Source organism: Taudactylus pleione, unplaced genomic scaffold (assembly GCF_031769625.1).
Source record: "Taudactylus pleione unplaced genomic scaffold, aTauple2 ptg000377l, whole genome shotgun sequence".
Taxonomy (NCBI): Eukaryota; Metazoa; Chordata; class Amphibia; order Anura; family Myobatrachidae; genus Taudactylus; species Taudactylus pleione.
In genome coordinates this window covers 2,623,435-2,651,398 of record NW_028284778.1, presented here as the reverse complement: position 1 = coordinate 2,651,398, position 27,964 = coordinate 2,623,435, and the positions used below count along the sequence as shown (strand labels likewise).

The window sequence follows — 27,964 nt, the reverse complement described above, 5'->3', positions numbered from 1 at the left end:
ACTAGCTCTCACAGACAGGGCACTGTGAGGGACAGAGCAGGTCACTAAGCCCTGAGAAGCAGCAGCACTGTAATCAGAGTAGCACTAGATACTAGCTCTCACAGACAGGGCACCGTGAGGGACAGAGCAGGTCACTAAGCCCTGAGAAGCAGCAGCAGCATTGTAATCATAGTAGCACTTGATACTAGCTCTCACAGACAGGGCACCGTGAGGGACAGAGCAGGTCACTAAGCCCTGAGAAGCAGCAGCACTGTATGCATAGTAGCACCTGATCCTAGCTCTCACAGACAGGGCACTGTGAGGGAAGGAGCAGGTCACTAAGCCCTGAGAAGCAGCAGCATTGTATGCATAGTAGCACCTGATACTAGCTCTCACAGACAGGGCACTATGAGGGACAGAGTGGGTCACTAAGCCCTGAGAAGCAGCAGCACTGTATACATAGTAGCACTAGATACTGGATTTCATAGACAGGGCACTGTGAGGGATAGAGTGGGTCACTAAGCCCTGAGAAGCAGCAGCACTGTATACATAGCACTAGATACTAGCTTTCTCAGAGAGGATACTGTGAGGGACAGAGTGGGTCACTAAGCCCTGAGAAGAAGCAGCATTGTATACATAGTAGCACTAGATACTAGCTTTCATAGACAGGGCACTGTGAGGGAAGGAGCAGGTCACAAAACCCTGAGAAGCAGCAGCACTATATACATAGTAGCACTTGATACTAGCTCTCATAGACAGGACACTGTGAGGGACAGAGCGCGTCACTAATGCTGGGCATACACGGCAAGATAAAATGCCTGTCAGACAGACAGACATTTTATCTGGCCGGCTGCCAGCCGCAGATGTCCGCGGCATACACTGTGAGAGAAATCTCACAGTGTATAGCCCGACATCTGCGCTCCGCCCCCGGGGGAGGAGACATTTCCCTGTTCCTTCCGTAGGAAGGAACACAGGAAATGTCTGTCTGTCGGCCGCGCTGGGCATACACTGCCCGATGCGGCCGACAGTTACCGGGTAAATATCGCATCGGACGGGCATGCTGGACAATCCAGCATGCCCGACCGAGCAATATATAACCCTCGGTCGCCCCCCCCACGCTACAATTATCGCGGCGATCCGCCGATATCAGGCGGATCGTCCCGATAATTGCAGCGTGTATGGCCAGCATAAGCCCTGAGAAGCAGCAGCACTATATACATTGTAGCACTAGATACTAGCTCTCATAGACAGGGCACTGTGAGGGACAGAGCAGGTCACTAAGCCCTGAGAAGCAGCAGCACTGTATGCATAGTAGCACCTGATACTAGGTCTCACAGACAGGGCACTGTGAGGGACAGAGCAGGTCACTAAGCCCTGAGAAACAGCAGCACTGTAGGCATAGTAGCACTTGATACTAGCTCTCATAGACACGGCACTGTGAAGGACAGAGCGGGTCACTATGCCCTGAGAAGCAGCTGCACTGTAATCATAGTAGCACTAGATACTAGCTCTCACAAACAGGGTACTGTGAGGGACAGAGCACGTAAATAAGCCCTGAGAAGCAGCAGCACTGTAGGCATAGTAGCACTAGATACTAGCTCTCACAGACAGGGCACTGTGAGGGATAGAGCAGGTCACTAAGCCCTGAGAAGCAGCAGCACTGTAATCATAGTACTTCTAGATCCTAGCTCTCACAGACAGGGCACTGTGAGGGACAGAGCGGGTCACTAAGCCCTGAGAAGCAGCAGCACTGTAATCATAGTAGCACTAGATACTAGCTCTCACAGACAGGGCACTGTGGGGTACAGAGCAGGTCACTAAGCCCTGAGAAGCAGCAGCACTGTAATCATAGTAGCACTGGATACTAGCTCTCACATGGACTCTCCTCAGGATTTGTGATTTCTGACAATGCCACCAATATTGTGTGAGCATTACATGTGGGCGAATTCAAACACATCCCATGTTTTGCTCACACAATGAATTTGGTGGTGCAACATTTTTAAAAAATGACAGGCGTGTTCAGGAGATGCTCTCGGTGGCCCGAAAGATTTCGGGACACTTTCGACATTCAGCAACTGCGTGTCGAAGATTGCAGCACCAGCAAGAACTGTTGAATTTGCCTTGCCATCAGCTGAAGCAAGTAACTAGGTGGAATTCTACCCTCTATATGCTTCAGCAGATGGAGGAGCAGAAAAAGCCAATCCAAGGCTACACTACAGCCTATGACATATTGAAAGGAGCGGGAATGCATGTTATTCAGGCGCAGTGGAGAATAATTTCCGTATTATGCAAGGTCCTCAAACCCTTTGACCTTGCCACATGTGAAGTTAGTTCAGACACTGCCAGCTTGAGTCAGGTCATTCCCCTAATCAGACTATTGCAAAAGCAGCTGGAGAAACTGAAGCAGCAGCTGAAATGGAGTGATTCTGCTAAGTATGTGGGACTGTAGATCAAGCCCTTAATTCACTTTGACAGGATCCAACGGTTGTCAATCTCTTAAAATCAGATCACTATATTTTGGCGACCATACTTGATCCTAGGTTTAAGTCATACCTTGTGTCTTTCTTTCCAATGGACATAAATCTGAAAAGATGCACAGAGCTTGTGGTAGAAAAATTGTCAGCTCAAGCGGAACATGACACAGCAGCATTTTCCTAAGAGACCCACAGCTGGTGGTGATGCAGATCAGTAAGCAAAATCTAATGACATCTGGTAGGGTCTGAAAGAACTGCCTACTATGAGTGACATGTCTACCGTGGCTTTGTCTGATATGGTCACCATTCAAAGAATGGTGGATGACTATTTCACACATAGCATCCAAATAGGCATGTCAGACAGTCCATTTCAATACTGGCAGGAAAAAGAGGCAATTTGGAGTCCCTTACTGTCAAAACTCATATTCAGGGAATTGGCTAGAACTGTTCCTGAGGTGCGGAGTCTAATGTGCCGCCAGTTTTCACCAGGAACCCTCGCAAGAAGGTATGGACTTGGCTGCGTCCGACACACAGGTCGCGTCCCTCAGGTTAGGTGTCCCTATACAGGTGCTGGTAAACTCTGGATGCAGTGGAGGCGATGTATTGCTTAGTCGACAGGCCGGGTCGGAACCAAACGATCTAGACGGTACCAGGGAACAGGCGTTAACAGGTCACAGGGGATAGCTGAGGTCAGAACCAGATGTCAGATGCAGTACCAGGGGTCAGGCGAAATCAGGGTCACAAAATGAAGCCAAGGTCAGAAACAGGTAATGGAACAACACAGGAACACTGGAGTATGGTAAGTGAGCCTATACTTTGGCACCTATGTGCTGCCAGAGACTCCCTCTTATAGGGAGGACTTGAAATTTTGCGCCAAATGCTAATCACGTTTGGCGTGCCTGCCTCTTTAAATCTTGAACAGGACGGTGCATGCGCTCCTAGGAGAGCCGCGGCCATCTGTTACAGCTGCTGGAGGGAGACGGAAGCGTCGGCAATGGATGCCCTGGACTCCTCGCCCGCTGCCTAACAGACCAGTGTCGCCGGACCCGGTAAGTGCACCCTGGAGTCCGGCACACTGTGACACTTATACAAACTGGCTTTGCTGTACTTAAGTTGCCCACCCTCCAGTTTGTGCTCTGAAAGACTTTTCAGCGCAGCCGGGAACCTTGTCAGTGATCGTCGTAGGAGGTTACTTCCCCAAAATGTGGAAAAGATGATGTTCATCAAAATTAATTACAAATTCCACGAGGAAGACCTTTACCAGCACTTAAGTCCACAAAATACAGAAGCGTCTGACTCTATAATGGTGGATTCCAGCAGGGACGAATTCATATTGTGTGAAGAAGAGGAGGATGAACACACTGATGAGGATGATGATGACAATGACAACATCTAATCTAATGTATTGTAAAGCCAGTTTGTGTATGGGATCATTGCCACTAATGTCCACTGCGCATTCTCGGCTTGTTTTGTCGGGGGTCAAAACAAACCAATCATTTCAACCACATGTGGCAGTCCCTGTTGCTGAAGTGATTGGTTTGTTAAACTGTTAATGTCCTGTTTCATATATACAGCATAAGGGTGGGTTGGAGGCCCCAAGGACAATTCCATCTTGCAGCTTTTTCCTTTCCATTATGTGCTGGTTGGGGCATTGCTGCCTGACATTTTTATGTTATGGTTTATGAATGTCCAGAAATTGAATGGCCACAGACAGCATCTCCTGTATGTCCCTTTCATTTTTTTAAAAGAAAATTCTGAACCAATTGCTGCTTGTTGTTTCAACCCAATGGCACAAGTCGCACAACAGTGACAGTCAGCCAAGGGTTCTCAGCCCTTAAGGCTGCTACATGGCCCAAAGGCCGCATCCTGCTTCATGGCCCAAAGGCCATCTGTGTCACTCCTCACCTGCCCTCAAGGCTGTAATGGCTGCAACTTGCCAAGAGTTCCAGGCCTCAAGCTGTTGCAGGACTGGTTCCTTCCTAATCATAGTTCTGTATTCCACTACTACTCAGCCTGGAGGCTGCATCAGCAATTAACTATCAACTATCAATTCTTCAGCCAGGGGCTGCACCAACTATCAATTCTTCAGCCAGGGGCTGCACCAATAAAACCCAGTAATTTAAAAAAATCGTCCTATTATCAATCCACATTTCATATCTGTCTTATCAACTTTCATGCCTCCCAAGGGCAAGACATTTGTTCCAGAAAAACTTTGCAAATATCTTCTTCACTGGGGTCACGCTTCTCATTTTGCAGGACATGTCGGGGTTGCAAAGACCCAAGAGTTACTTCACAGGAGCTATTGGTGGCAAACCTTAAACAAAGATGTGAAAGAATATGTTTCAGGCCACTGGCATAACTACAGTAGGTGCAGGGGGTGTGGCTGCTATGGGGCCAGAACTGACCCGGGGCCCGGTCCTCCCCCTGCACCTGCGGTAGACAGCAGCAGGCCAGCCGTGGTTCTGTAATACATCACCTGTAAATCACTGGGAGGGCAGGGGGAAGCAGGCTAGATAGAAAAGTGGCATCATGGGTCTACAAGGCGGCGTGGCCTCGCGGCAGGTGCAATCACTTCCCAGCTGTGGCTGCAGTCTGTGACGTCGGGGCCTGAGTCTATAAAGACTCAGGTTCCCGGCATCCTGGTGGAGGGGTTCCGGGGGATCTAGGGGGGCCTGTGAAAATGTTGCTATGGGGCCACCCTATATCTAGTTACGCACCTGTGTCAGGCTGTCCCCAGTGTGCTCAATAGAATGTCTCAAGACAGTCTCCTGTGGGCTTACTGATGAATGGATTTTGTCACCGATCTATCCACTTTCAACCGTTACAATAGAGAAGATCAGAGTGCAGCTCAAGTCAGTACAAAAGAGTAAACACCCCTAAGATTCTCAAATTTACTAAATAATTAACATACATAGGGTGTAAAACACATCTAATAATAAAACCGTATTCACCATTAATTATAGGATCACGTATCAAAAATCCTTTTCCAATCTGAAATCCTTTTGATTGAATACTAGGGATCTATGTGACTCTGGGCCTGATTCAGACCCACTCGCAAGTGGCTGTCCGCTCGCAAGTGGGTCGATGTTGTGCACTGCGCATGCGCACGACGGCGGGAGCTCCGTCGCGCGCATGCGCCAGACGCGACAAGCGAAGGACTTTCCTTCGCTCGTTGTGTCTGATCAAAGGGGGCGTGCTGTCGATGTTGATTGACAGCACGCCCCCTTTGGTGGGCGTGCCGGGGGCGTGCCTCCCTGACGGGGCGTTCCCAAGGGAACGCCTACCGTCAGAAGCCGGCCCACTGACATCACTAGTGATGTCAGTGGGAGTGATTTTGGCTCTGATAGAGCCAAAATCACTCCAGGCCTTGCGGTTGAAAAACTCAACCGCAGGCTCCGGCTCGCAGTGGCGATGGTCGCGATGGTCAAGACCATCGCGGCCATCAAACTGCACGCTCGTATAGGCTGTGGGTGGTGACCCACAGCTATACGAGCGTCCAGGAGGACGCTCCATAATTATGGAGGGCGGCCCTCATTCAGAGCGTGCGCTCTGCTCAGAGCGTACGGCTCTGAATGAGGGCCTCTATTCCAATGCTTCCAGATTGGAAAAGGATTTTTGATATGTGATCCTATAATTAAGGGTAAATACAGTTTTATTATTGGATGTGTTTTACAACCTGGTGATGATTTGTGTAAATATGGTGTTTGGAGAGCGCTTTTGAGTTTTGTACATGTAATGTAAACTAACTGTTACAATACTATCTGGGTCGTAGTGGATAATTTTTCTGAAATGGTGCATTTCCTACCTTTGATTGGTCTTCAATCAGATTTTGTTTTAGCCCAAGTTTTCATTAATGGAATTATCCGGTTGCAATTATGTCCTAATTGGAGATGAGAGACTGGACCATGAAAGAGAGTATGGCTCAGGTTACGATGCCTAATTGGAGATGAGAGACTGGACCATGAAAGAGAGTATGGCTCAGGTTACGATGCCTAATTGGAGATGAGAGATTTTTTTCCAGCATTTTCATAGATAGAAGAATATTTAGGGAGGACATAAATTATGAAGTACAAGACACTTGCCAATGTTATTGTACTTTGCAGGATGGTCATTGAAGGAAGCATGTTTCTGTAGTGTGCCTTGGATGAGTGGAATGAGCAGCTGCATTGACTTAATCAAGGGTGAAGAGTTGTTGGAAATGACTAGAAGTGATATGTATTCGGTATAAATAAGTGTAATAAGAGGTAAAATGGTGAAGGACATATTTCAGGTAATAAGCAGGTTGTCACATAATTACAATGGTAATATGATTCTGTTCTATCAACTAAGACTAAGGGGTAAATTTACTAACGTGAGCATTTTTAAAAGTGAGATTTAAAAGTGATGTTGTCCATAGCAACCAATCAGATTCAACTTAACATTTAACTAGCACATTCTAGAAGATAATAGGTAGAATCTTAAGATAACCGAGGTATGCATAGAACAGAGGGCATATAAACCTCTAGACAGTGATGGATGGGATTAATAAAGTGAAAGGAGGGGTAATTTAGGATTGGCAGTTGTTAAAGTCAAAGGGATAGGTTATTTGTTGTTAAGGGGGAGTGGTTACTGGGAGTATGGGAGTATGGGTAATATCTTATGAGATATCCTCTTTGATTCTGATCTCCCGCCCTCTCTTCCCTATTGTGTCTTGTGTCTGCTTTATTTTATGGTAGGGAAAGATCGGCAATCTGTAAAGCCTCCATATTGTTGCAGTAGGAGCGGCGCACACCCCTTCAATCCACTGGTTAGGCTGTCTCTCATCCAGGTGGGCCGAAATGGTGCTTTGGTATGGGTGTTGGATACCGTCTCACTTGCTAGAAAGGGAAAGTGGCCCTTGCAAGTATTTTATATCACACTTATCATTAATTGGGATATTAGCCCTGGTAAGTTGTGGGCATCTTTTGCCTAAGTCAAAAGGGGGCGCTGGTTGTTTGCTGTTCTTTCCTCTGCCACCATACTTATTAGTGTCAATAAATAGTTGACCTATTATCTTTGAATGGCATTAACTTGGTCTGTGTCTTTATTTTGGGAAAATATGGTTTTAAAGAACTTATGGTTACATCCATCATCTGACAATAGAGAGTTTATTGGTTACTATGGGCAACATCACTTTTAAAACTCACTTCTAAAAACTCTCACTTTAGTAAATTTATCCCCAAGACCCTGCCAGATCATTATATAAGGCTGGGTCCCAGGGCCTCTCCAGATTCCCATAGAACACTTGTCTTGGGAAACTAATACAGCTTGGAGGGAGATTACTGTTTTGCAATCTAAGCAGGTGAACGGCTAAGCAAGTAGGTTTATCCCACTCACACCTCCATATAACACATTATTGTAAATCATCCTACCAAGATTTGATCTTTTGGTATGGCCATATAATGATCTTTTCTATATTTCTTTAACATGTTAGGTGCCTAACTTCTTGAATTGGCGAGGAATCTGATCTCAATCAATCAATAATGAATTCAGGTTCTGGACATTCAGATGGAACAGTGGATTCACGGACCATGGAGATTCCGGCTCTAGGACGCCCATTCTCCCTTGGGATGCTGTATGATTGCCGTGATGATAAGCTCATCCCTGGTAAGTATACCCCAAATCCTTGACTGTCTTTTCTAGTGATTGAGAGAATGAGATGGGTACATGGACATGTACTCCTCACTATAGGAGGAGCTGTGTATGAAGGTTATAAAAAAAACCTCTTAACACAAATAGGTTTAGATTCAATAAAATCTATTTTTTTTAATTATTACTATTATTATTATTATTATTATTATTATTATTGGACCTCATTCACATGCAAACCTGATGGCCTGTGTACATCTTTGATGTCAAATGAAAGGTTCATGCACAGGATACAGAAAGATCTTTTGCAAGTTCCCCAAAGTCGCAGTCTGATTGACAGGCTGCGGCTGTTTTAGGGGCGGGGAGTGTTTGAAGCCGGCCGGAATTACCGAGAACAGCCGTTTTTGTGGGGGTGTCAGGGCCAGGGTCCGCGTCCTCCAATGCAGACTTCCTGACCTGGCTGAACAGTTCCGTTGCCCATTCTGAGTAAGCTCAGCACTCGGATGGCAGATGCTGACAGGAGGTGTATATTTCCTACAGACGCCTCCTGCGGCATTACCGTATGTTAGCGTGTTAGCCCAAAAGACGCAGCAGCGATGCTAATTGCGTCCATCTATGAATCAGGCTAATTATCATTAATGTATAAGGCACCAGAAAAACAATCAACATTTTACCATACATTAGGGAAGTAGAATGCATTAAACACTGTGCATAGAAGAAGCATACGAAATCATAGGCAAAGTATATACTATAAGGGTCATAAAGAAAAAACAGGATACAATATACAAGATATGAGATGGGAGAATTAGAAAGACAGAGGGCCTGATTCAGACCCGCTCGCTAAGCCGTGATCGCTCGCAAGTGGCCGATTGTCATACACTATGCATGCATATACGACGCAGTGCACGTGCGCGAACCAGTCACTGCGACGGGAAAGTGCTCGCTCGTAGCCCTCAGCCAGATCGCTAGCTTGAGTGACAGGATGGGCCGTTTGTGGGTGGTAACAGGGGAAGGACTGAGGAAACGGGGGTGTGGATGAGTGAACGCAGGCGTGTCAGTGCGTTATAACACCATTATAAGGGCGTGCATAATTAAGACATAGCGACAGCTTACACATCACTTCTCAGTTTTATACACTGTGGCGCTCACAGTGCTTGCGGTAGGCTAGGGTCTACCTCAGGTCACTGCGTGCAGGTTCAATGTCTGTCAATTTTACCAATGTCTTCAACCACTTCCTGGAGATGACGGTTGAAAGTGGGCGTCTTATCTCTAGGCTGAAGGGTGTATTACTTCGACCGCCGATCGCACGTAAAGACATAGGAGGCGTCCTATGGCTTAGCGAGCGAACACGGAATTTGCATATTTGCTTTCTCTAGGGCTGCGAGTGGGTCTGAATCGCCCCCAGAGAGAGAAAGGGCCCTGTCCATGAGAACTTTCAATCTAATGGGGAGGTAGAAGCTGAGACAAGAGGGGATAACAAAGAGAATGTGGGCAGAGGGAGCTGGGCTAGTCAGTGGGGTGACAATGAGAAATGTACAGTGGCGCAACTAGGGCCAGGGCAAATTTAAAAGTGGAACCCCCCCCCTCTAAAAATTGGCGTGGTCACAATGGACGTGGTCACTTAAAAATGGGGCATTTCAACATGACACACACCCCTTTCTTGTCACTCTGAACATTCCTTTCCATATGCACCTTACTCTATGACTAGAATGACTCTAGGGGTCTTATATAAATTACTTAGGAGTATCATAACAAGATGACATAATTTAGGAAGCTGCCATTCCTGTTGGTATAAAATTGGAGATGTACAAAAGAAAGATTGAAAGGGTGAACATTGAGAGTGGGGAGAGGCAGTTAATCCTAGTACAGCATGGCAGTGCAGGATTTGCTTCATACAGTATATGGCAATATCTTTGAAGTTGCAGATTGAGGGTTAAACTCTTGTCCAAATCTAGTCCAAACTCAACTTAAAATATCTTCATATATATGATGATATACTTTAAATACAGACAGTAAGATGGAAGAATAGCCATCAAATCTCATTACAAATAAACAGGTAGTGAAAAGATATAGTTGATCTCTACCTATTGTGTAGTTGAGGTCTTCTCAGGAATTTTGCATTTGATGTGTGCCCTTTCCACAATCACTTACAAAAGACTTGTTTTGTGTGTACACCATGGGGCAGATTTATCAAAACTTAAAGAGAGATAAAGTGGAGACATATAAAGTACCAACCAATCAGCTCCTAGTTGTGATTTTTCAAACGCAACATTTAAATAACAGTTAGAAGCTGATTGGTTGATACTTTATCTCTGTGCACTTTATATTTCTCCAAGATTTGATAAATCACCCCACCCCCAATTTGGTACACCACAAAAGGATATCAAGATTTATCTTAGTATGTATTTTGTTATTATACAGGTATAACTTTATGGAACCTTGAGGGATTGAAAGAAAACGTGGCATCAACACCTCAAGCTAATACAGAATTTGAATGTATAGCATCAGACTCTGTTTCTGATAAAGCATCAGCTCTGAATATCTCAGCATCATTGCAGGCCAGCTTCCTCTGTGGTCTGATACAAGTTGGTGGATCTGCCAGTTACCTAAATGATACTAAGACATATAAGAACCAAGCCAGAGTCACTCTAAAGTACTCAAGGACCACGAAGTTTGAGCAGCTGAGCATGGACCATTTAGGTGTCCAGAACATGACTTACCATGATGTGTTTGACAAAGGGACGGCCACCCATGGGGTCACTGGTATTTTGTATGGTGCTCAGGCCTTCTTTATATTTGACCGTGAAGTGTGTAAATCAGAGAGCACTCAGGATATACAGGGAAATCTCCAGGTCATGATTAAAAAAATACCCCTTATTTCAATTGAAGGTAAGGGAGAGCTGATCATGAATGATAAAGAAAAGGAAGATGTTAAAAAATTTAGCTGTAAGTTTCATGGAGACTTCGCCCTTAAAACAAATCCGGTCACATATGAAGATGCCATAAAAATTTATATTGATCTCCCAAAGCTACTAGGAGAGAATGAGGAAAAGGCTGTACCTATGAAAGTCTGGCTGTATCCACTGCATAAACTGGACAACAGAGCTGCCCAATTGGTTCGAGAAATTAGTGCAAATCTTGTTTTCAGGACAGAGAAGGTGATACAGCAAATGATAGACGTTACCATACAGTGTAATGACCTGATGAGACATCCAGCTGCAGAGACCTTTCCAGACATCAAGAGTAACATCAGTCAGTTCAGAGAGCAGTGTGATCAATTTACACTCACATTTCAGAAGCAGCTTGCACAGCTCTTGCCCTCTATCCGTGGTGGGGGATCAGAGGAAGCTGCACTTGCTGACATTTTAGCAAAACTAAAACAATCTCCATTTGGAAAGTACCACATTATACAGTATTTGAGCAGAAAAGAACAGGAGATGAATGCTGTGAGCTCCTATCTCAAAGTGCTGACCAACATCAAAATATTACCAACTGAGACTGAAGTAAATGGACTAATATCTGACCCTATGATTGAATATGTTGTGTGTTATCATTTTACATCATTAAATGAGGAAGATACTTATCTTTCTGATATGTGTAATTGGCTCCAATCACCTGCACACAACGTCTATGAGAATAAAAACATCTCACCATGGTCTAAGGACAAAGATGTCTCTAAGAGAACCAGGAGATGTGTGAGAGCATTTCAGGAATTTGTTGAAGCCAATGCATCCAGTGAGGAGACCCGATTCATTATCTCATCTGTCCCAGACCCGAGTAATCCTGGAGCCTCTATTTACCTATATGAAGGTGGGAATTTGGTGAGTCCAAAGTTTGAGCCTCCAACTAAACCTCATCCCCCCGTTATAAGTGGTAGGACCCATGATAGTATGGATCTCATCCTCAGTCCTGCAGACTTTGGGAAAGAGTTCATAGAGGGATACAGCATAGAGTATAGATCTGCTGAGAATGAGAACTGGACACTTTTTATGTCCAAGGATAAAGGTCAGAAGATCACAGTTACAGGACTAAAACCTAATACTAAGTATCAGCTCAGATACTGTGCAGTGTGTAAACCAGGAGTCAGTGTAGTCAGTAGTGTTATAGAAGAGGGAACCCTTCCAACTAGTCCACCTGAAGCCATACTTGTCACTGCTGAATCTTCCTACCTTATGTTAAAATTCAAGGAACCGACTGTAATAGGAGATGGGGCCACAATAACGGAGTATAAAGTTGAATACAAGACAAAGGCTGAAAAGGAAGCAGGGGGGTGGCTGGAATATAGATCAGCAAAGAAAGTAGAGACTTGTATTATTAACGGGCTAAGTCCAAAGATATCCTATATAATACGGGTGTCAGCCATATGTGGTGACTCGGGAGTCAGTGCTACCAGTGATGAGATCGTATTTATGACAACAACTGAACAAAACTCTAATCTTAAAAATCAAAATAAAGAAAACAGCATTCTATTAAAGGAAAATGAAAAAGGAAGACCTTCTGTATATCAGTTAAACACGGATCTCTGTGAATCTGGATATCGTAAGTACAACTTGGGAAAAGAAAACCTTAAGAAACCTAAAAAAGTGATTCTATTAGTAGGAGCTACAGGAACAGGGAAAACAACCCTGATCAATGGGATGGCTAACTACATATTGGGTGTGGACTGGAAAGATGACTTTAGGTTCCAACTCATACATGAGGTTACAGATAAATCACAAGCTCACAGCCAAACCTCTGTAGTTACAGCCTACAAGATGAACCATAAAAGTGGCTACCAAATCCCTTATTCTCTCACCTTGATAGACACACCAGGGTTTGGAGACACACGAGGAATAGAGCAGGACAAGAAGATCACAGAGGACATTGATGCATTCTTTACAGCGGACAATGGCATTGATCAGATAGACGCTGTGTGCTTTGTAGTTCAGGCATCTTTGGCTCGGCTGACACACACCCAGAAATATATTTTTAATGCTGTGTTTTCTATCTTTGGGAAAGATATCAGAGACAACATACTGATCCTGATCAACTTCTCAGATGGTGAGAGACCTCCAGTACTAGAGGCCATTAAAGAAGCTGACATCCCCTGCCCTCTGGACAGTAATGGTGACCCCGTTCACTTCAAGTTCAACAACTCAGCTCTGTTTGCCAACAATGAGGCCAGTATCATGAGTTTTAATGAAATGTTCTGGAAGATGGGGGAGCAAAGTATGAGATCATTTTTCAGCGATCTGAGTAAAATAGAACCTAAAAGTCTGACACTGACCAAAGAAGTCCTCAGGGAACGGAAACAGCTTGAGATTACTGTGCAGGCCTTACAGCCACAGATAAAGGCTGGGCTACTGAAACTGGATGAAATAAGAAAGACAAAGGAAGCTCTGCAGCAGAACAAAGACCGTATGACTGCAAATAAAGACTTTGAGTATGAGGTAACTATAACTGTTCCAGTAAAAGAAGATATAGGAAAGAACTTCATAACAAACTGCCAGCAATGTCACTTTACCTGTCACTATCCCTGTGGGATTGCTGATGACAAGCAGAAAAATGGCTGTGCTGCAATGCGCAATGGATACTGTAGAGAATGCCCAGGTAATTGTGTCTGGAGTGTTCATTTCAATCAAAAGTATAAATTTAGATATGAGAGTAAAACAGAAAAAAGAACCTATGATGAGTTGAAAAAAAATTATGAAGCAGCTTCTGGAGAAGTGATGACTGTAGAAACGTTGTTTAAAGAACTGAACATGGAATATCACACAGTGAGAGAAGTAGTGTTTGGTCTTATTAAAAAGTCCTCCCAGAGCCTGAAGCGCCTCCGTGAGATCGCTCTAAGACCAAACCCTCTCTCAGCCACTGAATACATTGACCTGATGATACAGAGTGAGGAACAAGAAGTCAAACCAGGATATAAGGAGAGAATCAGGTCCCTGAAGGAGGTCAGACAGACAGCGGATTTGTTAGAGAAGATCCAGAAGGAAGAAAAGCTGCTTCCTGATGAGCAGGGAAACCATGCCAAACCATCTCGTCTGACAAACTTAAAGAATGTAGTCCTTTCCTTTTTCAAATAAAAAAAGGAACGTACAGTTACTGATTGCTCTATAGAGGAAACAACAAGAGACAGAGCTGAAAATGCTACAAGTCATTATTGGAGAAGACATCATTAAGAAGTGGTCATACAGACGTACATTACAGAACTACTGCATTATAATTTATAGGGAAGAAATATTTTTCTAATAATAAAATATAGGCTTTCATTCATTTTCTATAGAAAACTGAATTTTTTAATTTTTCTTTCGATTTGCAGATCTTACACAGCATTATAAAATATTTAGGGCCTGATTCAGCAAGGTTCGCAATTGCAAAACCGCATGCAGGCAGCTTTGCAGTTGCAATCCTTGCTATTATGCAAATGCAGCAGGAGGTATATGACACCCCTTGCTGCATTTGCGATCCCAGTACTGCGACGGAGGTAGCAGACTGGCATCACCATCGTGACCATCGGTAGTCAAGGGAAGCGATGGTTTATGGTGCCAGTCCCTTAGCCAGCTGAGTGAGCCTCAGCTTACTCAGGCTGTCCGGCTCGAGAGGCCAGGACACTGTGTCGATCAACGCAGATCCTGGGCTTGCCACTCCCGGAAAACGGGCGGACATGCCCCCGTTTCCGGGAATAGCAGGTGACCCCGCAACGCCCCATAAGTGTCTCTGCCTGTCAATCAGGCAGAGACATAGAAGGGTCTGCTTGTGACTAGGCAGGACTCATTCTGCACACTCGCAGGATGGGTCCTGCGCACGCACTGATTCCCGATAATCAGGAGTCTGCAATCAGCAGTGCTGAATCACGCCCTTAGAATGCTTTAACTGATTTGTTTAAGTAGATTCATCATAATATTGGTAATACAGGTTGAGTCTCCCATATCCAAATATTCCGAAATATGCAATAATTTTGGCATTACTGAGATAATGAAACCTTTGATTTTTAATGGTTCAATGTACACAAACTTTGTCTAAGTCACAAATTATTAAAAATATTGTATACAATTACCTTCAGGCTGTGTGTATAAGGTGTATATGAAACATAAGTTAATTTCATGTAAGTACACAAACTGTGTTTGAGCCACAACATTTTTGAAAATATTGTATAAAATGACCTGCAGGCTGTGTGTATAAGGTGTATATAACACATAAATGCATTCTGTGTGTATATTTGGGTCCCATTCCCAAGATATGTCATTATGGTATGCATATATTCCAAAATACGGAATATTCCGATATCCAATATACCCCTGGTCCCAAGCATTTTGGATATGGAAGACTCAACCTGTTCACATTTAATGACTGTAGTGCATTTATATTAAGTAATAAAAACCCTCTTCTGCCTTTCCATCTTTTCATTTCTTCTGCTAGAAATATGCTGCACATAGGGGTAAAAACAGTATTTTTGGAAATGTGACAATATTATTAGTACATAAACTCTAGATGCCAGTCCATAAATAGACAGTGAAAAGGTCAACAGTGTCTAGGTAGCCACCAAATGGTCAGTGCCAGATTAAGGTCGACATGGGCCTGGAGCTGAAACTGGATGAAAGGCCAATTGTGGTCACATCACGGGGGATGTGACCTGCACAGTGGGGGAGGAGGTGGAATGGCTAGTGATGTAGGGGAGTATACACGCACACATAAATATAATATTATATATTTACAAACTACAGTAGGCACTCACTATACAACATGAATTTTAAACTCGGTTCCCGGAACGAGGCAAAACGTCATCATCCTGGTGTGGGGTTCTCCCGAGACCCGGACATTGCACATTTTGCGCCTCCCACCCCACCATCTTCACTCCAGTCCTGGAGAGGGTAGTGAGAGGACGTTTCTGTAGGAAAGTGGCGTGGTGTGGCGGCCTGCTCTGCTGTATCAGTCCAGTCCAGAGGTGCTGTGATGCGGTATCAGTCTGGGCTGGGGTACCTGCTCTGCTGTATCAGTCCAGTCCAGTGGTGCTCTGCTGCTGTATCAGTCTGGGGGTGACCTGCTCTGCTGTATCAGTCCAGTCCAGTCCAGTTGTGCTGTCCTGTGCTGTATATTCAGTCCAAATTATTTTTACAGGGGATCCCCTGTGTGGAGTTGTGGTACGCTGCTCTGTGTATATTCACTCCGAATAAAAAGGGGTGATTTAAATAAGTCCAAATAATTTTTACAGGGGCTGCCCTATATGGTGTAGGGGTATGCTGCCCTATGCCCAGTGTATATTCACTCAAAATAAAAATGGGTGATTTAAATCAGTTCATATATTTTTTACATGGGCTGCCCTATGTGGTGTAGGGGTATGCTGCCCTGTGCCCTGTGTATATTCACTCCAAATAAAAAGGGGTGATTTAATTAATCCAAATAATTTTTACAGGGGCTGCATTGTGGGGTGTAGGGTATGCTGCCCTTTGCACTGTGTATATTCACTCCATATAAAAAGGGGTGATTTAAATCTGACCCAAATTTTTTTATAGGGGCTGCACTGCGTGGTGTAGGGGTATGCTGCCCTATGCCCTGTGTATATTCACTCCATATAAAAAGGGGTGATTTAAATCAGTCCAAATAATTTTTACAGGGTCTGCCCTGTGTGGTGTAGGGGTACGCTGCCTTGTGCCCTGTGTATATTTAATCCAAATAAAAAGGGGTGATTTAAATCAGTCCAAATATGTTTTACAGGGGCTGCCCTGTGTGGTGTAAGGGTATGCTGCCCTGTGCCCTGTGTATATTCACTCCAAATAAAAAGGGGTGATTTAAATCAGTCCAAATATTTTTTACAGGGGCTACCCTGTGTGTTGTAGGGGTATGCTGCCCTGTGCCCTGTGTATATTCACTCCAAATAAAAATGGGTGATTTAATTCATCCAAATAATTTTTACAGGGGCTGCCCTGTGTGGTGTAGGGGTAAGCTGCCCTTTGGCCCGCGTATATTTAATCCAAATAAAAAGAGTGATTTAAATCAGTCCAAATCATTTTAACAGGGGCTGTGCTGTGTGGTGTATGGTACACTGCCCTATGCCCTGTGTATATTCACTCCAAATAAAAAGGGGTGATTTAATTCATCCAAATAATTTTTACAGGGGCTGCCCTGTGTGGTGTAGGGGCATGCTGCCCTTTGCCCTGTGTATATTCACTCCAAATAAAAAGGGGTGATTTAATTCATCCAAATAATTTTTGCAGGGGCTGCCCTGTGTGGTGTAGGGGTAAGCTGCCCTTTGGCCCGTGTATATTCACTCCAAATAAAAAGGGGTGATTTAAATCAGTCCAAATAATTTTTACAGGGGCTGCGCTGTGTGTTGTAGGGGTATGCTGCCCTGTGCCCTGTGTATATTCACTCCAAATATAAAGGGTTGATTTAAATCTGTCCCAATTTTTTTTATAGGGGCTGCGCTGTGTGGTGTAGGGGTATGCTGTCCTGTGCCCTGTGTATATTCTCTCCAAATAAAAAGGGGTGATTTAAGTCAATCCAAATATTTTTTACAGGGGCTACCCTGTGTGTTGTAGGGGTATGCTGCCCTGTGCCCTGTGTATATTCACTCCAAATAAAAAGGGGTGATTTAATTCATCCAAATAATTTTTACAGGGGCTGCCCTGTGTGGTGTAGGGGTAAGCTGCCCTTTCGCCCGTTTATATTCATTCCAAATAAAAAGAGTGATTTAAATCAGTCTAAATAATTTTTACAGGGGCTGTGCTGTGTGGTGTATGGTACACTGCCCTATGCCCTGTGTATATTCACTCCAAATAAAAAGGGGTTATTTAATTCATCCAAATTATTTTTACAGGGCTGCCCTGTGTGGTGTAGGGTACACTGCCCTATGCCCTGTGTATATTCACTCCAAATAAAAGGGGTTATTTAATTCATCCAAATTATTTTTACAGGGGCTGTGCTGTGTGGTGTAGGGTACACTGCCCTATGCCCTGTGTATATTCACTCCAAATAAAAAGGGGTTATTTAATTCATCCAAATTATTTTTACATCGGGCTGCCCTGTGTGGTGAAGGGGTATGCTGCCCTTTGCCCTGTGTATATTCACTCCTAATAAAAAGGGGTGATTTAAATCATCCAAATAATTTTTGCAGGGCCTGCCCTGTGTGGTGTAGGGGTAAGCTGCCCTTTGGCCGTGTATATTCACTACAAATAAAAAGAGTGATTTAAATCAGTCCAAATAAGTTTTACAGGGGCTGCGCTGTGTGGTGTAGGGTACACTGCCCTATGCCCTGTGTATATTCACTCCAAATAAAAAGGGGTGATTTAAATCATCCAAAGAATTTTTGCAGGGGCTACCCTGTGTGGTGTAGGGGTAAGCTACCCTTTGGCCCGTGTATATTCACTCCAAATAAAAAGGGGTGATTTAAATCAGTCCAAATAATTTTTACAGGGGTTGCGCTGTGTGGTGTAGTGGTACGCTGCCCTGTGTGTATTTACTCCAAATATAAAGGGGTGATTTAAATCAGTCCAAATATTTTTTACAGGGGCTGCCCTGTGTGTTGTAGGGGTATGCTGCCCTGTGCCCTGTGTATATTTACTCCAAATATAAAGGGTTGATTTAAATCTGTCCCAAATTTTTTTATAGGGGCTGCGCTGTGTGGTGTAGGGGTATGCTCTCCTGTGCCCTGTGTATATTCACTCCAAATAAAAAGGGGTGATTTAAGTCAATCCAAATATTTTTTACAGGGGCTACCCTGTGTATTGTAGGGGTATGCTGCCCTGTGCCCTGTGTATATTCACTCCAAATAAAAAGGGGTGATTTAATTCATCCAAATAATTTTTACAGGGGCTGCCCTGTGTGGTGTAGGGGTAAGCTGCCCTTTGGCCCTGTGTATATTCACTCCAAATAAAAAGAGTGATTTAAATCAGTCCAAATAATTTTTACAGGGGCTGCGCTGTGTGGTGTAGGGTACACTGCCCTATGCCCTGTGTATATTCACTCCAAATAAAAAGGGGTGATTTAAATCATCCAAATAATTATTGCAGGGGCTGCCCTGTGTGGTGTAGGGGTAAGCTGCCCTTTGGCCCGTGTATATTCACTCCAAATAAAAAGGGGTGATTTAAATCAGTCCAAATAATTTTTACAGGGGCTGCGCTGTGTGGTGTAGTGGTACGCTGCCCTGTGTGTATTTACTCCAAATATAAAGGGGTGATTTAAATCAGTCCAAATATTTTTTACAGGGGCTGCCCTGTGTGTAGTAGGGGTATGCTGCCCTGTGCCCTGTGTATATTCACTCCAAATAAAAAGGGGTGAATTAATTCATCCAAATAATTTTTACAGGGGCTGCCCTGTGTGGTGTAGGGGTAAGCTGCCCTTTCGCCCGTTCATATTCATTCCAAATAAAAAGAGTGATTTAAATCAGTCTAAATAATTTTTACAGGGGCTGTGCTGTGTGGTGTATGGTACACTGCCCTATGCCCTGTGTATATTCACTCCAAATAAAAAGGGGTTATTTAATTCATCCAAATTATTTTTACAGGGGCTGCCCTGTGTGGTGTAGGGTACACTGCCCTAAGCCCTGTGTATATTCACTCCAAATAAAAAGGGGTTATTTAATTCATCCAAATTATTTTTACAGGGGCTGCCCTGTGTGGTGTAGGGTACACTGCCCTATGCCCTGTGTATATTCACTCCAAATAAAAGGGGTTATTTAATTCATCCAAATTATTTTTACAGGGGCTGTGCTGTGTGGTGTAGGGTACACTGCCCTATGCCCTGTGTACATTCACTCCAAATAAAAAGGGGTGATTTAATTCATCCAAATTAATTTTAAAGGGGCTGCCCTGTGTGGTGTAGGGGTATGCTGACCTTTGCCCTGTGTATATTCACTACAAATAAAAAGGGGTGATTTAAATCATCCAAATAATTTTTGCCGGGCATGCCCTGTGTGGTGTAGGGGTAAGCTGCCCTTTGGCCCGTGTATATTCACTACAAATAAAAAGAGTGATTTAAATCAGTCCAAATAAGTTTTACAGGGGCTGCGCTGTGTGGTGTAGGGTACACTGCCCTATGCCTTGTGTATATTCACTCCAATTAAAAAGGGGTGATTTAAATCATCCAAAGAATTTTTGCAGGGGCTGCCCTGTGTGGTGTAGGGGTAAGCTGCCCTTTGGCCCGTGTATTTTCACTCCAAATAAAAAGGGGTGATTTAAATCAGTCCAAATAATTTTTACAGGGGCTGCGCTGTGTGGTGTAGTGGTACGCTGCCCTGTGTGTATTTACTCCAAATATAAAGGGGTGATTTAAATCAGTCCAAATATTTTTTACAGGGGCTGCCCTGTGTGTTGTAGGCGTATGCTGCCCTGTGCCCTGTGTATATTTACTCCAAATATAAAGGGTTGATTTAAATCTGTCCCAAATTTTTTTATAGGGGCTGCGCTGTGTGGTGTAGGGGTATGCTGTCCTGTGCCCTGTGTATATTCACTCCAAATAGAAAGGGGTGATTTAAATTATTCCAAATAATTTTTACAGGGGCTGCGCTGTGTGGTGTAGGGGTACGCTGCCCTGTGTGTATTTACTCCAAATATAAAGGGGTGATTTAAATCAGTCCAAATATTTTTTACAGGGGCTGCCCTGTGTGGTGTAGGGTACACTGCCCTATGCCCTGTGTATATTCACTCCAAATAAAAAGGGGTTATTTAATTCATCCAAATTATTTTTACAGGGGCTTTGCTGTGGGGTGTAGGGTACACTGCCCTATGCCCTGTGTATATTCACTCCAAATAAAAAGGGGTTATTTTAATTCATCCAAATAATTTTTGCAGGGCCTGCCCTTTGTGGTGTAGGGGTAAGCTGCCTTTTGGCCCGTGTATATTCACTCTAAATAAAAAGGGGTGATTTAAATCAGTCCAAATAATTTTTACAGGGGCTGCGCTGTGTGGTGTAGTGGTACGCTGCCCTGTGTGTATATACTCCAAATATAAAGGGGTGATTTAAATAAGTCCAAATATTTTTTACAGGGGCTGCCCTGTGTGTTGTAGGCGTATGCTGCCCTGTGCCCTGTGTGTATTTACTCCAAATATAAAGGGGTGATTTAAATCAGTCCAAATATTTTTTACAGGGGCTGCCCTGTGTGGTGTAGGGTACACTGCCCTATGCCCTGTGTATATTCACTATAAATAAAAAGGGGTTATTTAATTCATCCAAATTATTTTTACAGGAGCTGCCCTGTGTGGTGTAGGGGTATGCTGCCCTTTGCCCTGTGTATATTCACTCCAAATAAAAAGGGGTGATTTAAATCATCCAAATAATTTTTGCAGGGCCTGCCCTGTGTGGTGTAGGGGTATGCTGCCCTTTGGCCCGTGTATATTCACTACAAATAAAAAGAGTGATTTAAATCAGTCCAAATAATTTTTACAGGGTCTGCGCTGTGTGGTGTAGGGTACACTGCCCTATGCCCTGTGTATATTCACTCCAAATAAAAAGGGGTGATTTAAATCAGTCCAAATAATTTTTACAGGGGCTGCGCTGTGTGGTGTAGTGGTACGCTGCCCTGTGTGTATTTACTCCAAATATAAAGGGGTGATTTAAATCAGTCCAAATATTTTTTACAGGGGCTGCCCTGTGTGTTGTAGGCGTATGCTGCCCTGTGCCCTGTGTATATTTACTCCAAATATAAAGGGTTGATTTAAATCTGTCCCAAATTTTTTTAAAGGGGCTGCGCTGTGTGGTGTAGGGGTATGCTGTCCTGTGCCCTGTGTATATTCACTCCAAATAAAAAGGGGTGATTTAAATTATTCCAAATAATTTTTACAGGGGCTGCGCTGTGTGGTGTAGTGGTACGCTGCCCTGTGTGTATTTACTCCAAATATAAAGGGGTGATTTAAATCAGTCCAAATATTTTTTACAGGGGCTGCCCTGTGTGTTGTAGGCGTATGCTGCCCTGTGCCCTGTGTATATTTACTCCAAATATAAAGGGTTGATTTAAATCTGTCCCAAAATTTTTTATAGGGGCTGCGCTGTGTGGTGTAGGGGTATGCTGTCCTGTGCCCTGTGTATATTCACTCCAAATAGAAAGGGGTGATTTAAATTATTCCAAATAATTTTTACAGGGGCTGCGCTGTGTGGTGTAGGGGTACGCTGCCCTGTGTGTATTTACTCCAAATATAAAGGGGTGATTTAAATCAGTCCAAATATTTTTTACAGGGGCTGCCCTGTGTGGTGTAGGGTACACTGCCCTATGCCCTGTGTATATTCACTCCAAATAAAAAGGGGTTATTTTAATTCATCCAAATAATTTTTGCAGGGCCTGCCCTGTGTGGTGTAGGGGTAAGCTGCCTTTTGGCCCGTGTATATTCACTCTAAATAAAAAGGGGTGATTTAAATCAGTCCAAATAATTTTTACAGGGGCTGCGCTATGTGGTGTAGTGGTACGCTGCCCTGTGTGTATTTACTCCAAATATAAAGGGGTGATTTAAATCAGACTAAATATTTTTTACAGGGGCTGCCCTGTGTGTTGTAGGGGTATGCTGCCCTGTGTGTATTTACTCCAAATATAAAGGGGTGATTTAAATCAGTCCAAATATTTTTTACAGGGGCTGCCCTGTGTGTTGTAGGCGTATGCTGCCCTGTGCCCTGTGTATATTTACTCCAAATATAAAGGGTTGATTTAAATCTGTCCCAAATTTTTTAATAGCGGATGCGCTGTGTGGTTTAGGGGTATGCTATCCTGTGCCCTGTGTATATTCACTCCAAATAAAAAGGGGTGATTTAAGTCAATCCAAAGAGTGATTTAAATCAGTCTAAATAATTTTTACAGGGGCTGTGCTGTGTGGTGTATGGTACACTGCCCTATGCCCTGTGTATATTCACTCCAAATAAAAAGGGGTTATTTAATTAATCCAAATTATTTTTACAGGGGCTGCCCTGTGTGGTGTAGGGTATACTGCCCTATGCCCTGTGTATATTCACTCCAAATAAAAAGGGGTTATTTAATTCATCCAAATTATTTTTACAGGTGCTGTGCTGTGTGGTGTAGGGTACACTGCCCTATGCCCTGTGTATATTCTCTCCAAATAAAAAGGGGTTATTTAATTCATCCAAATTATTTTTACAGGGGCTGCCCTGTGTGGTGTAGGGGCATGCTGCCCTTTGCCCTGTGTATATTCACTCCAAATAAAAAGGGGTGATTTAAATCATCCAAATAATTCTTGCAGGGCCTGCCCTGTGTGGTGTAGGGGTAAGCTGCCCTTTGGCCCGTGTATATTCACTACAAAAAAAAAGAGTGATTTAAATTAGTCCAAATAATTTTTACAGGGGCTGCGCTGTGTGGTGTAGGGTACACTGCCCTATGTCCTGTGTATATTCACTCCACATAAAAAGGGGTGATTTAAATTATTCCAAATAATTTTTACAGGGGCAGCGCAGAGTGGTGTAGGGGTACGCTGCCCTGTGCCCTGTGTATATTCACTCCAAATAAATAGGGGTGATTTAAATTAGTCCAAATAATTTTTACAGGGTCTACCCTGTGTGGTGCAAGGGTACGCTGCCCTGTGCCCTGTGTATATTTAATCCAAATAAAAAGGGTTGATTTAAATCAGTCCAAATATGTTTTACAGGGGCTGCCCTGTGTGGTGTAAGGGTATGCTACCCTATGTATATTAACTCCAATTAAAAAGTGGTGATTTAATTCATCCAAATTTTTTTTACTGGGGCTGCCCTGTGTGGTGCATGGGTATGCTGCCCTGTACCCAGTGTATATTCACGCCATATAAAAAGGGGATATTTACTTAATCCAAATAATTTTTACAGGTGCTGCCCTGTGTGGTGTAGGTTTTTCACTGCCCTGTGCCCTGTGTATATTCACTCCAAATAAAAAGGGGTGATTTAATTCATCCAATTAATTTTTATAGGGGCTGCGCTGTGTGGTGTAGGGGTATGCTGTCCTGTGCCCTGTGTATATTCACTCCAAATAAAAAGGGGTGATTTAAGTCAATCCAAATATTTTTTACAGGGGCTACCCTGTGTGTTGTAGGGGTATGCTGCCCTGTGCCCTGTGTATATTCACTACAAATAAAAAGGGGTGATTTTATTCATCCAAATAATTTTTACAGGGGCTGCCCTGTGTGGTGTAGGGGTAAGCTGCCCTTTGGCCCGTGTATATTCATTCCAAATAAAAAGAGTGATTTAAATCAGTCTAAATAATTTTTACAGGGGCTCCCTGTGTGGTGTAGGGTACACTGCCCTATGCCCTGTGTATATTCACTCCAAATAAAAAGGGGTTATTTAATTCATCCAAATTATTTTTACAGGGGCTGCGCTGTGTGGTGTAGGGTACACTGCCCTATGCCCTGTGTATATTCACTATAAATAAAAAGGGGTTATTTAATTCATCCAAATTATTTTTACAGGAGCTGCCCTGTGTGGTGTAGGGGTATGCTGCCCTTTGCCCTGTGTATATTCACTCCAAATAAAAAGGGGTGATTTAAATCATCCAAATAATTTTTGCAGGGCCTGCCCTGTGTGGTGTAGGGGTATGCTGCCCTTTGGCCCGTGTATATTCACTACAAATAAAAAGAGTGATTTAAATCAGTCCAAATAATTTTTACAGGGTCTGCGCTGTGTGGTGTAGGGTACACTGCCCTATGCCCTGTGTATATTCACTCCAAATAAAAAGGGGTGATTTAAATCAGTCCAAATAATTTTTACAGGGGCTGCGCTGTGTGGTGTAGTGGTACGCTGTCCTGTGTGTATATACTCCAAATATAAAGGGGTGATTTAAATAAGTCCAAATATTTTTTACAGGGGCTGCCCTGTGTGTTGTAGGCGTATGCTGCCCTGTGCCCTGTGTGTATTTACTCCAAATATAAAGGGGTGATTTAAATCAGTCCAAATATTTTTTACAGGGGCTGCCCTGTGTGGTGTAGGGTACACTGCCCTATGCCCTGTGTATATTCACTATAAATAAAAAGGGGTTATTTAATTCATCCAAATTATTTTTACAGGAGCTGCCCTGTGTGGTGTAGGGGTATGCTGCCCTTTGCCCTGTGTATATTCACTCCAAATAAAAAGGGGTGATTTAAATCATCCAAATAATTTTTGCAGGGCCTGCCCTGTGTGGTGTAGGGGTATGCTGCCCTTTGGCCCGTGTATATTCACTACAAATAAAAAGAGTGATTTAAATCAGTCCAAATAATTTTTACAGGGTCTGCGCTGTGTGGTGTAGGGTACACTGCCCTATGCCCTGTGTATATTCACTCCAAATAAAAAGGGGTGATTTAAATCAGTCCAAATAATTTTTACAGGGGCTGCGCTGTGTGGTGTAGTGGTACGCTGCCCTGTGTGTATTTACTCCAAATATAAAGGGGTGATTTAAATCAGTCCAAATATTTTTTACAGGGGCTGCCCTGTGTGTTGTAGGCGTATGCTGCCCTGTGCCCTGTGTATATTTACTCCAAATATAAAGGGTTGATTTAAATCTGTCCCAAATTTTTTTAAAGGGGCTGCGCTGTGTGGTGTAGGGGTATGCTGTCCTGTGCCCTGTGTATATTCACTCCAAATAAAAAGGGGTGATTTAAATTATTCCAAATAATTTTTACAGGGGCTGCGCTGTGTGGTGTAGTGGTACGCTGCCCTGTGTGTATTTACTCCAAATATAAAGGGGTGATTTAAATCAGTCCAAATATTTTTTACAGGGGCTGCCCTGTGTGTTGTAGGCGTATGCTGCCCTGTGCCCTGTGTATATTTACTCCAAATATAAAGGGTTGATTTAAATCTGTCCCAAATTTTTTTATAGGGGCTGCGCTGTGTGGTGTAGGGGTATGCTGTCCTGTGCCCTGTGTATATTCACTCCAAATAGAAAGGGGTGATTTAAATTATTCCAAATAATTTTTACAGGGGCTGCGCTGTGTGGTGTAGGGGTACGCTGCCCTGTGTGTATTTACTCCAAATATAAAGGGGTGATTTAAATCAGTCCAAATATTTTTTACAGGGGCTGCCCTGTGTGGTGTAGGGTACACTGCCCTATGCCCTGTGTATATTCACTCCAAATAAAAAGGGGTTATTTAATTCATCCAAATTATTTTTACAGGGGCTTTGCTGTGGGGTGTAGGGTACACTGCCCTATGCCCTGTGTATATTCACTCCAAATAAAAAGGGGTTATTTTAATTCATCCAAATAATTTTTGCAGGGCCTGCCCTGTGTGGTGTAGGGGTAAGCTGCCTTTTGGCCCATGTATATTCACTCTAAATAAAAAGGGGTGATTTAAATCAGTCCAAATAATTTTTACAGGGGCTGCGCTATGTGGTGTAGTGGTCCGCTGCCCTGTGTGTATTTACTCCAAATATAAAGGGGTGATTTAAATCAGACTAAATATTTTTTACAGGGGCTGCCCTGTGTGTTGTAGGGGTATGCTGCCCTGTGTGTATTTACTCCAAATATAAAGGGGTGATTTAAATCAGTCCAAATATTTTTTACAGGGGCTGCCCTGTGTGTTGTAGGCGTATGCTGCCCTGTGCCCTGTGTATATTTACTCCAAATATAAAGGGTTGATTTAAATCTGTCCCAAATGTTTTTATAGCGGATGCGCTGTGTGGTTTAGGGGTATGCTATCCTGTGCCCTGTGTATATTCACTCCAAATAAAAAGGGGTGATTTAAGTCAATCGAAAGAGTGATTTAAATCAGTCTAAATAATTTTTACAGGGGCTGTGCTGTGTGGTGTATGGTACACTGCCCTATGCCCTGTGTATATTCACTCCAAATAAAAAGGGGTTATTTAATTAATCCAAATTATTTTTACAGGGGCTGCCCTGTGTGGTGTAGGGTATACTGCCCTATGCCCTGTGTATATTCACTCCAAATAAAAAGGGGTTATTTAATTCATCCAAATTATTTTTACAGGTGCTGTGCTGTGTGGTGTAGGGTACACTGCCCTATGCCCTGTGTATATTCTCTCCAAATAAAAAGGGGTTATTTAATTCATCCAAATTATTTTTACAGGGGCTGCCCTGTGTGGTGTAGGGGCATGCTGCCCTTTGCCTTGTGTATATTCACTCCAAATAAAAAGGGGTGATTTAAATCATCCAAATAATTCTTGCAGGGCCTGCCCTGTGTGGTGTAGGGGTAAGCTGCCCTTTGGCCCGTGTATATTCACTACAAAAAAAAAGAGTGATTTAAATTAGTCCAAATAATTTTTACAGGGGCTGCGCTGTGTGGTGTAGGGTACACTGCCCTATGTCCTGTGTATATTCACTCCACATAAAAAGGGGTGTTTTAAATTATTCCAAATAATTTTTACAGGGGCAGCGCAGAGTGGTGTAGGGGTACGCTGCCCTGTGCCCTGTGTATATTCACTCCAAATAAATAGGGGTGATTTAAATTAGTCCAAATAATTTTTACAGGGTCTACCCTGTGTGGTGCAAGGGTACGCTGCCCTGTGCCCTGTGTATATTTAATCCAAATAAAAAGGGTTGATTTAAATCAGTCCAAATATGTTTTACAGGGGCTGCCCTGTGTGGTGTAAGGGTATGCTACCCTATGTATATTAACTCCAATTAAAAAGGGGTGATTTAATTCATCCAAATTTTTTTTACTGGGGCTGCCCTGTGTGGTGCATGGGTATGCTGCCCTGTACCCAGTGTATATTCACGCCATATAAAAAGGGGAGATTTACTTAATCCAAATAATTTTTACAGGTGCTGCCCTGTGTGGTGTAGGTTTTTCACTGCCCTGTGCCCTGTGTATATTCACTCCAAATAAAAAGGGGTGATTTAATTCATCCAATTAATTTTTATAGGGGCTGCGCTGTGTTGTGTAGGGGTATGCTGTCCTGTGCCCTGTGTATATTCACTCCAAATAAAAAGGGGTGATTTAAGTCAATCCAAATATTTTTTACAGGGGCTGCCCTGTGTGTTGTAGGGGTATGCTGCCCTGTGCCCTGTGTATATTCACTACAAATAA

The 27,964-nt window shown here is 43.4% G+C and overlaps 1 protein-coding gene across 1 annotated transcript; it reads left to right on the top strand.

Moving 5' to 3' along the window:
• Positions 1 to 7,948: 7,948 nt before the first annotated feature.
• Positions 7,949 to 14,364, top strand: LOC148508016 (uncharacterized). Its single transcript, XM_088445079.1, has 2 exons — positions 7,949 to 8,078; positions 10,482 to 14,364. Exons 1-2 carry the CDS (start codon positions 7,955 to 7,957, stop codon positions 14,123 to 14,125), a joined length of 3,768 nt encoding a protein of 1,255 aa, XP_088301205.1. The 5' UTR covers positions 7,949 to 7,954; the 3' UTR covers positions 14,126 to 14,364.
• Positions 14,365 to 27,964: the final 13,600 nt, after the last annotated feature.

Bases quoted from the DNA above. Each gene is read 5' to 3' on its own strand.
- LOC148508016 (XM_088445079.1), top strand. From the start codon at position 7,955: ATGAATTCAGGTTCTGGACATTCAGATGGAACAGTGGATTCACGGACC. The intron at 8,079-10,481 runs GTAAGTATACCC...GTTATTATACAG, and splicing joins TGATGATAAGCTCATCCCTG to GTATAACTTTATGGAACCTT.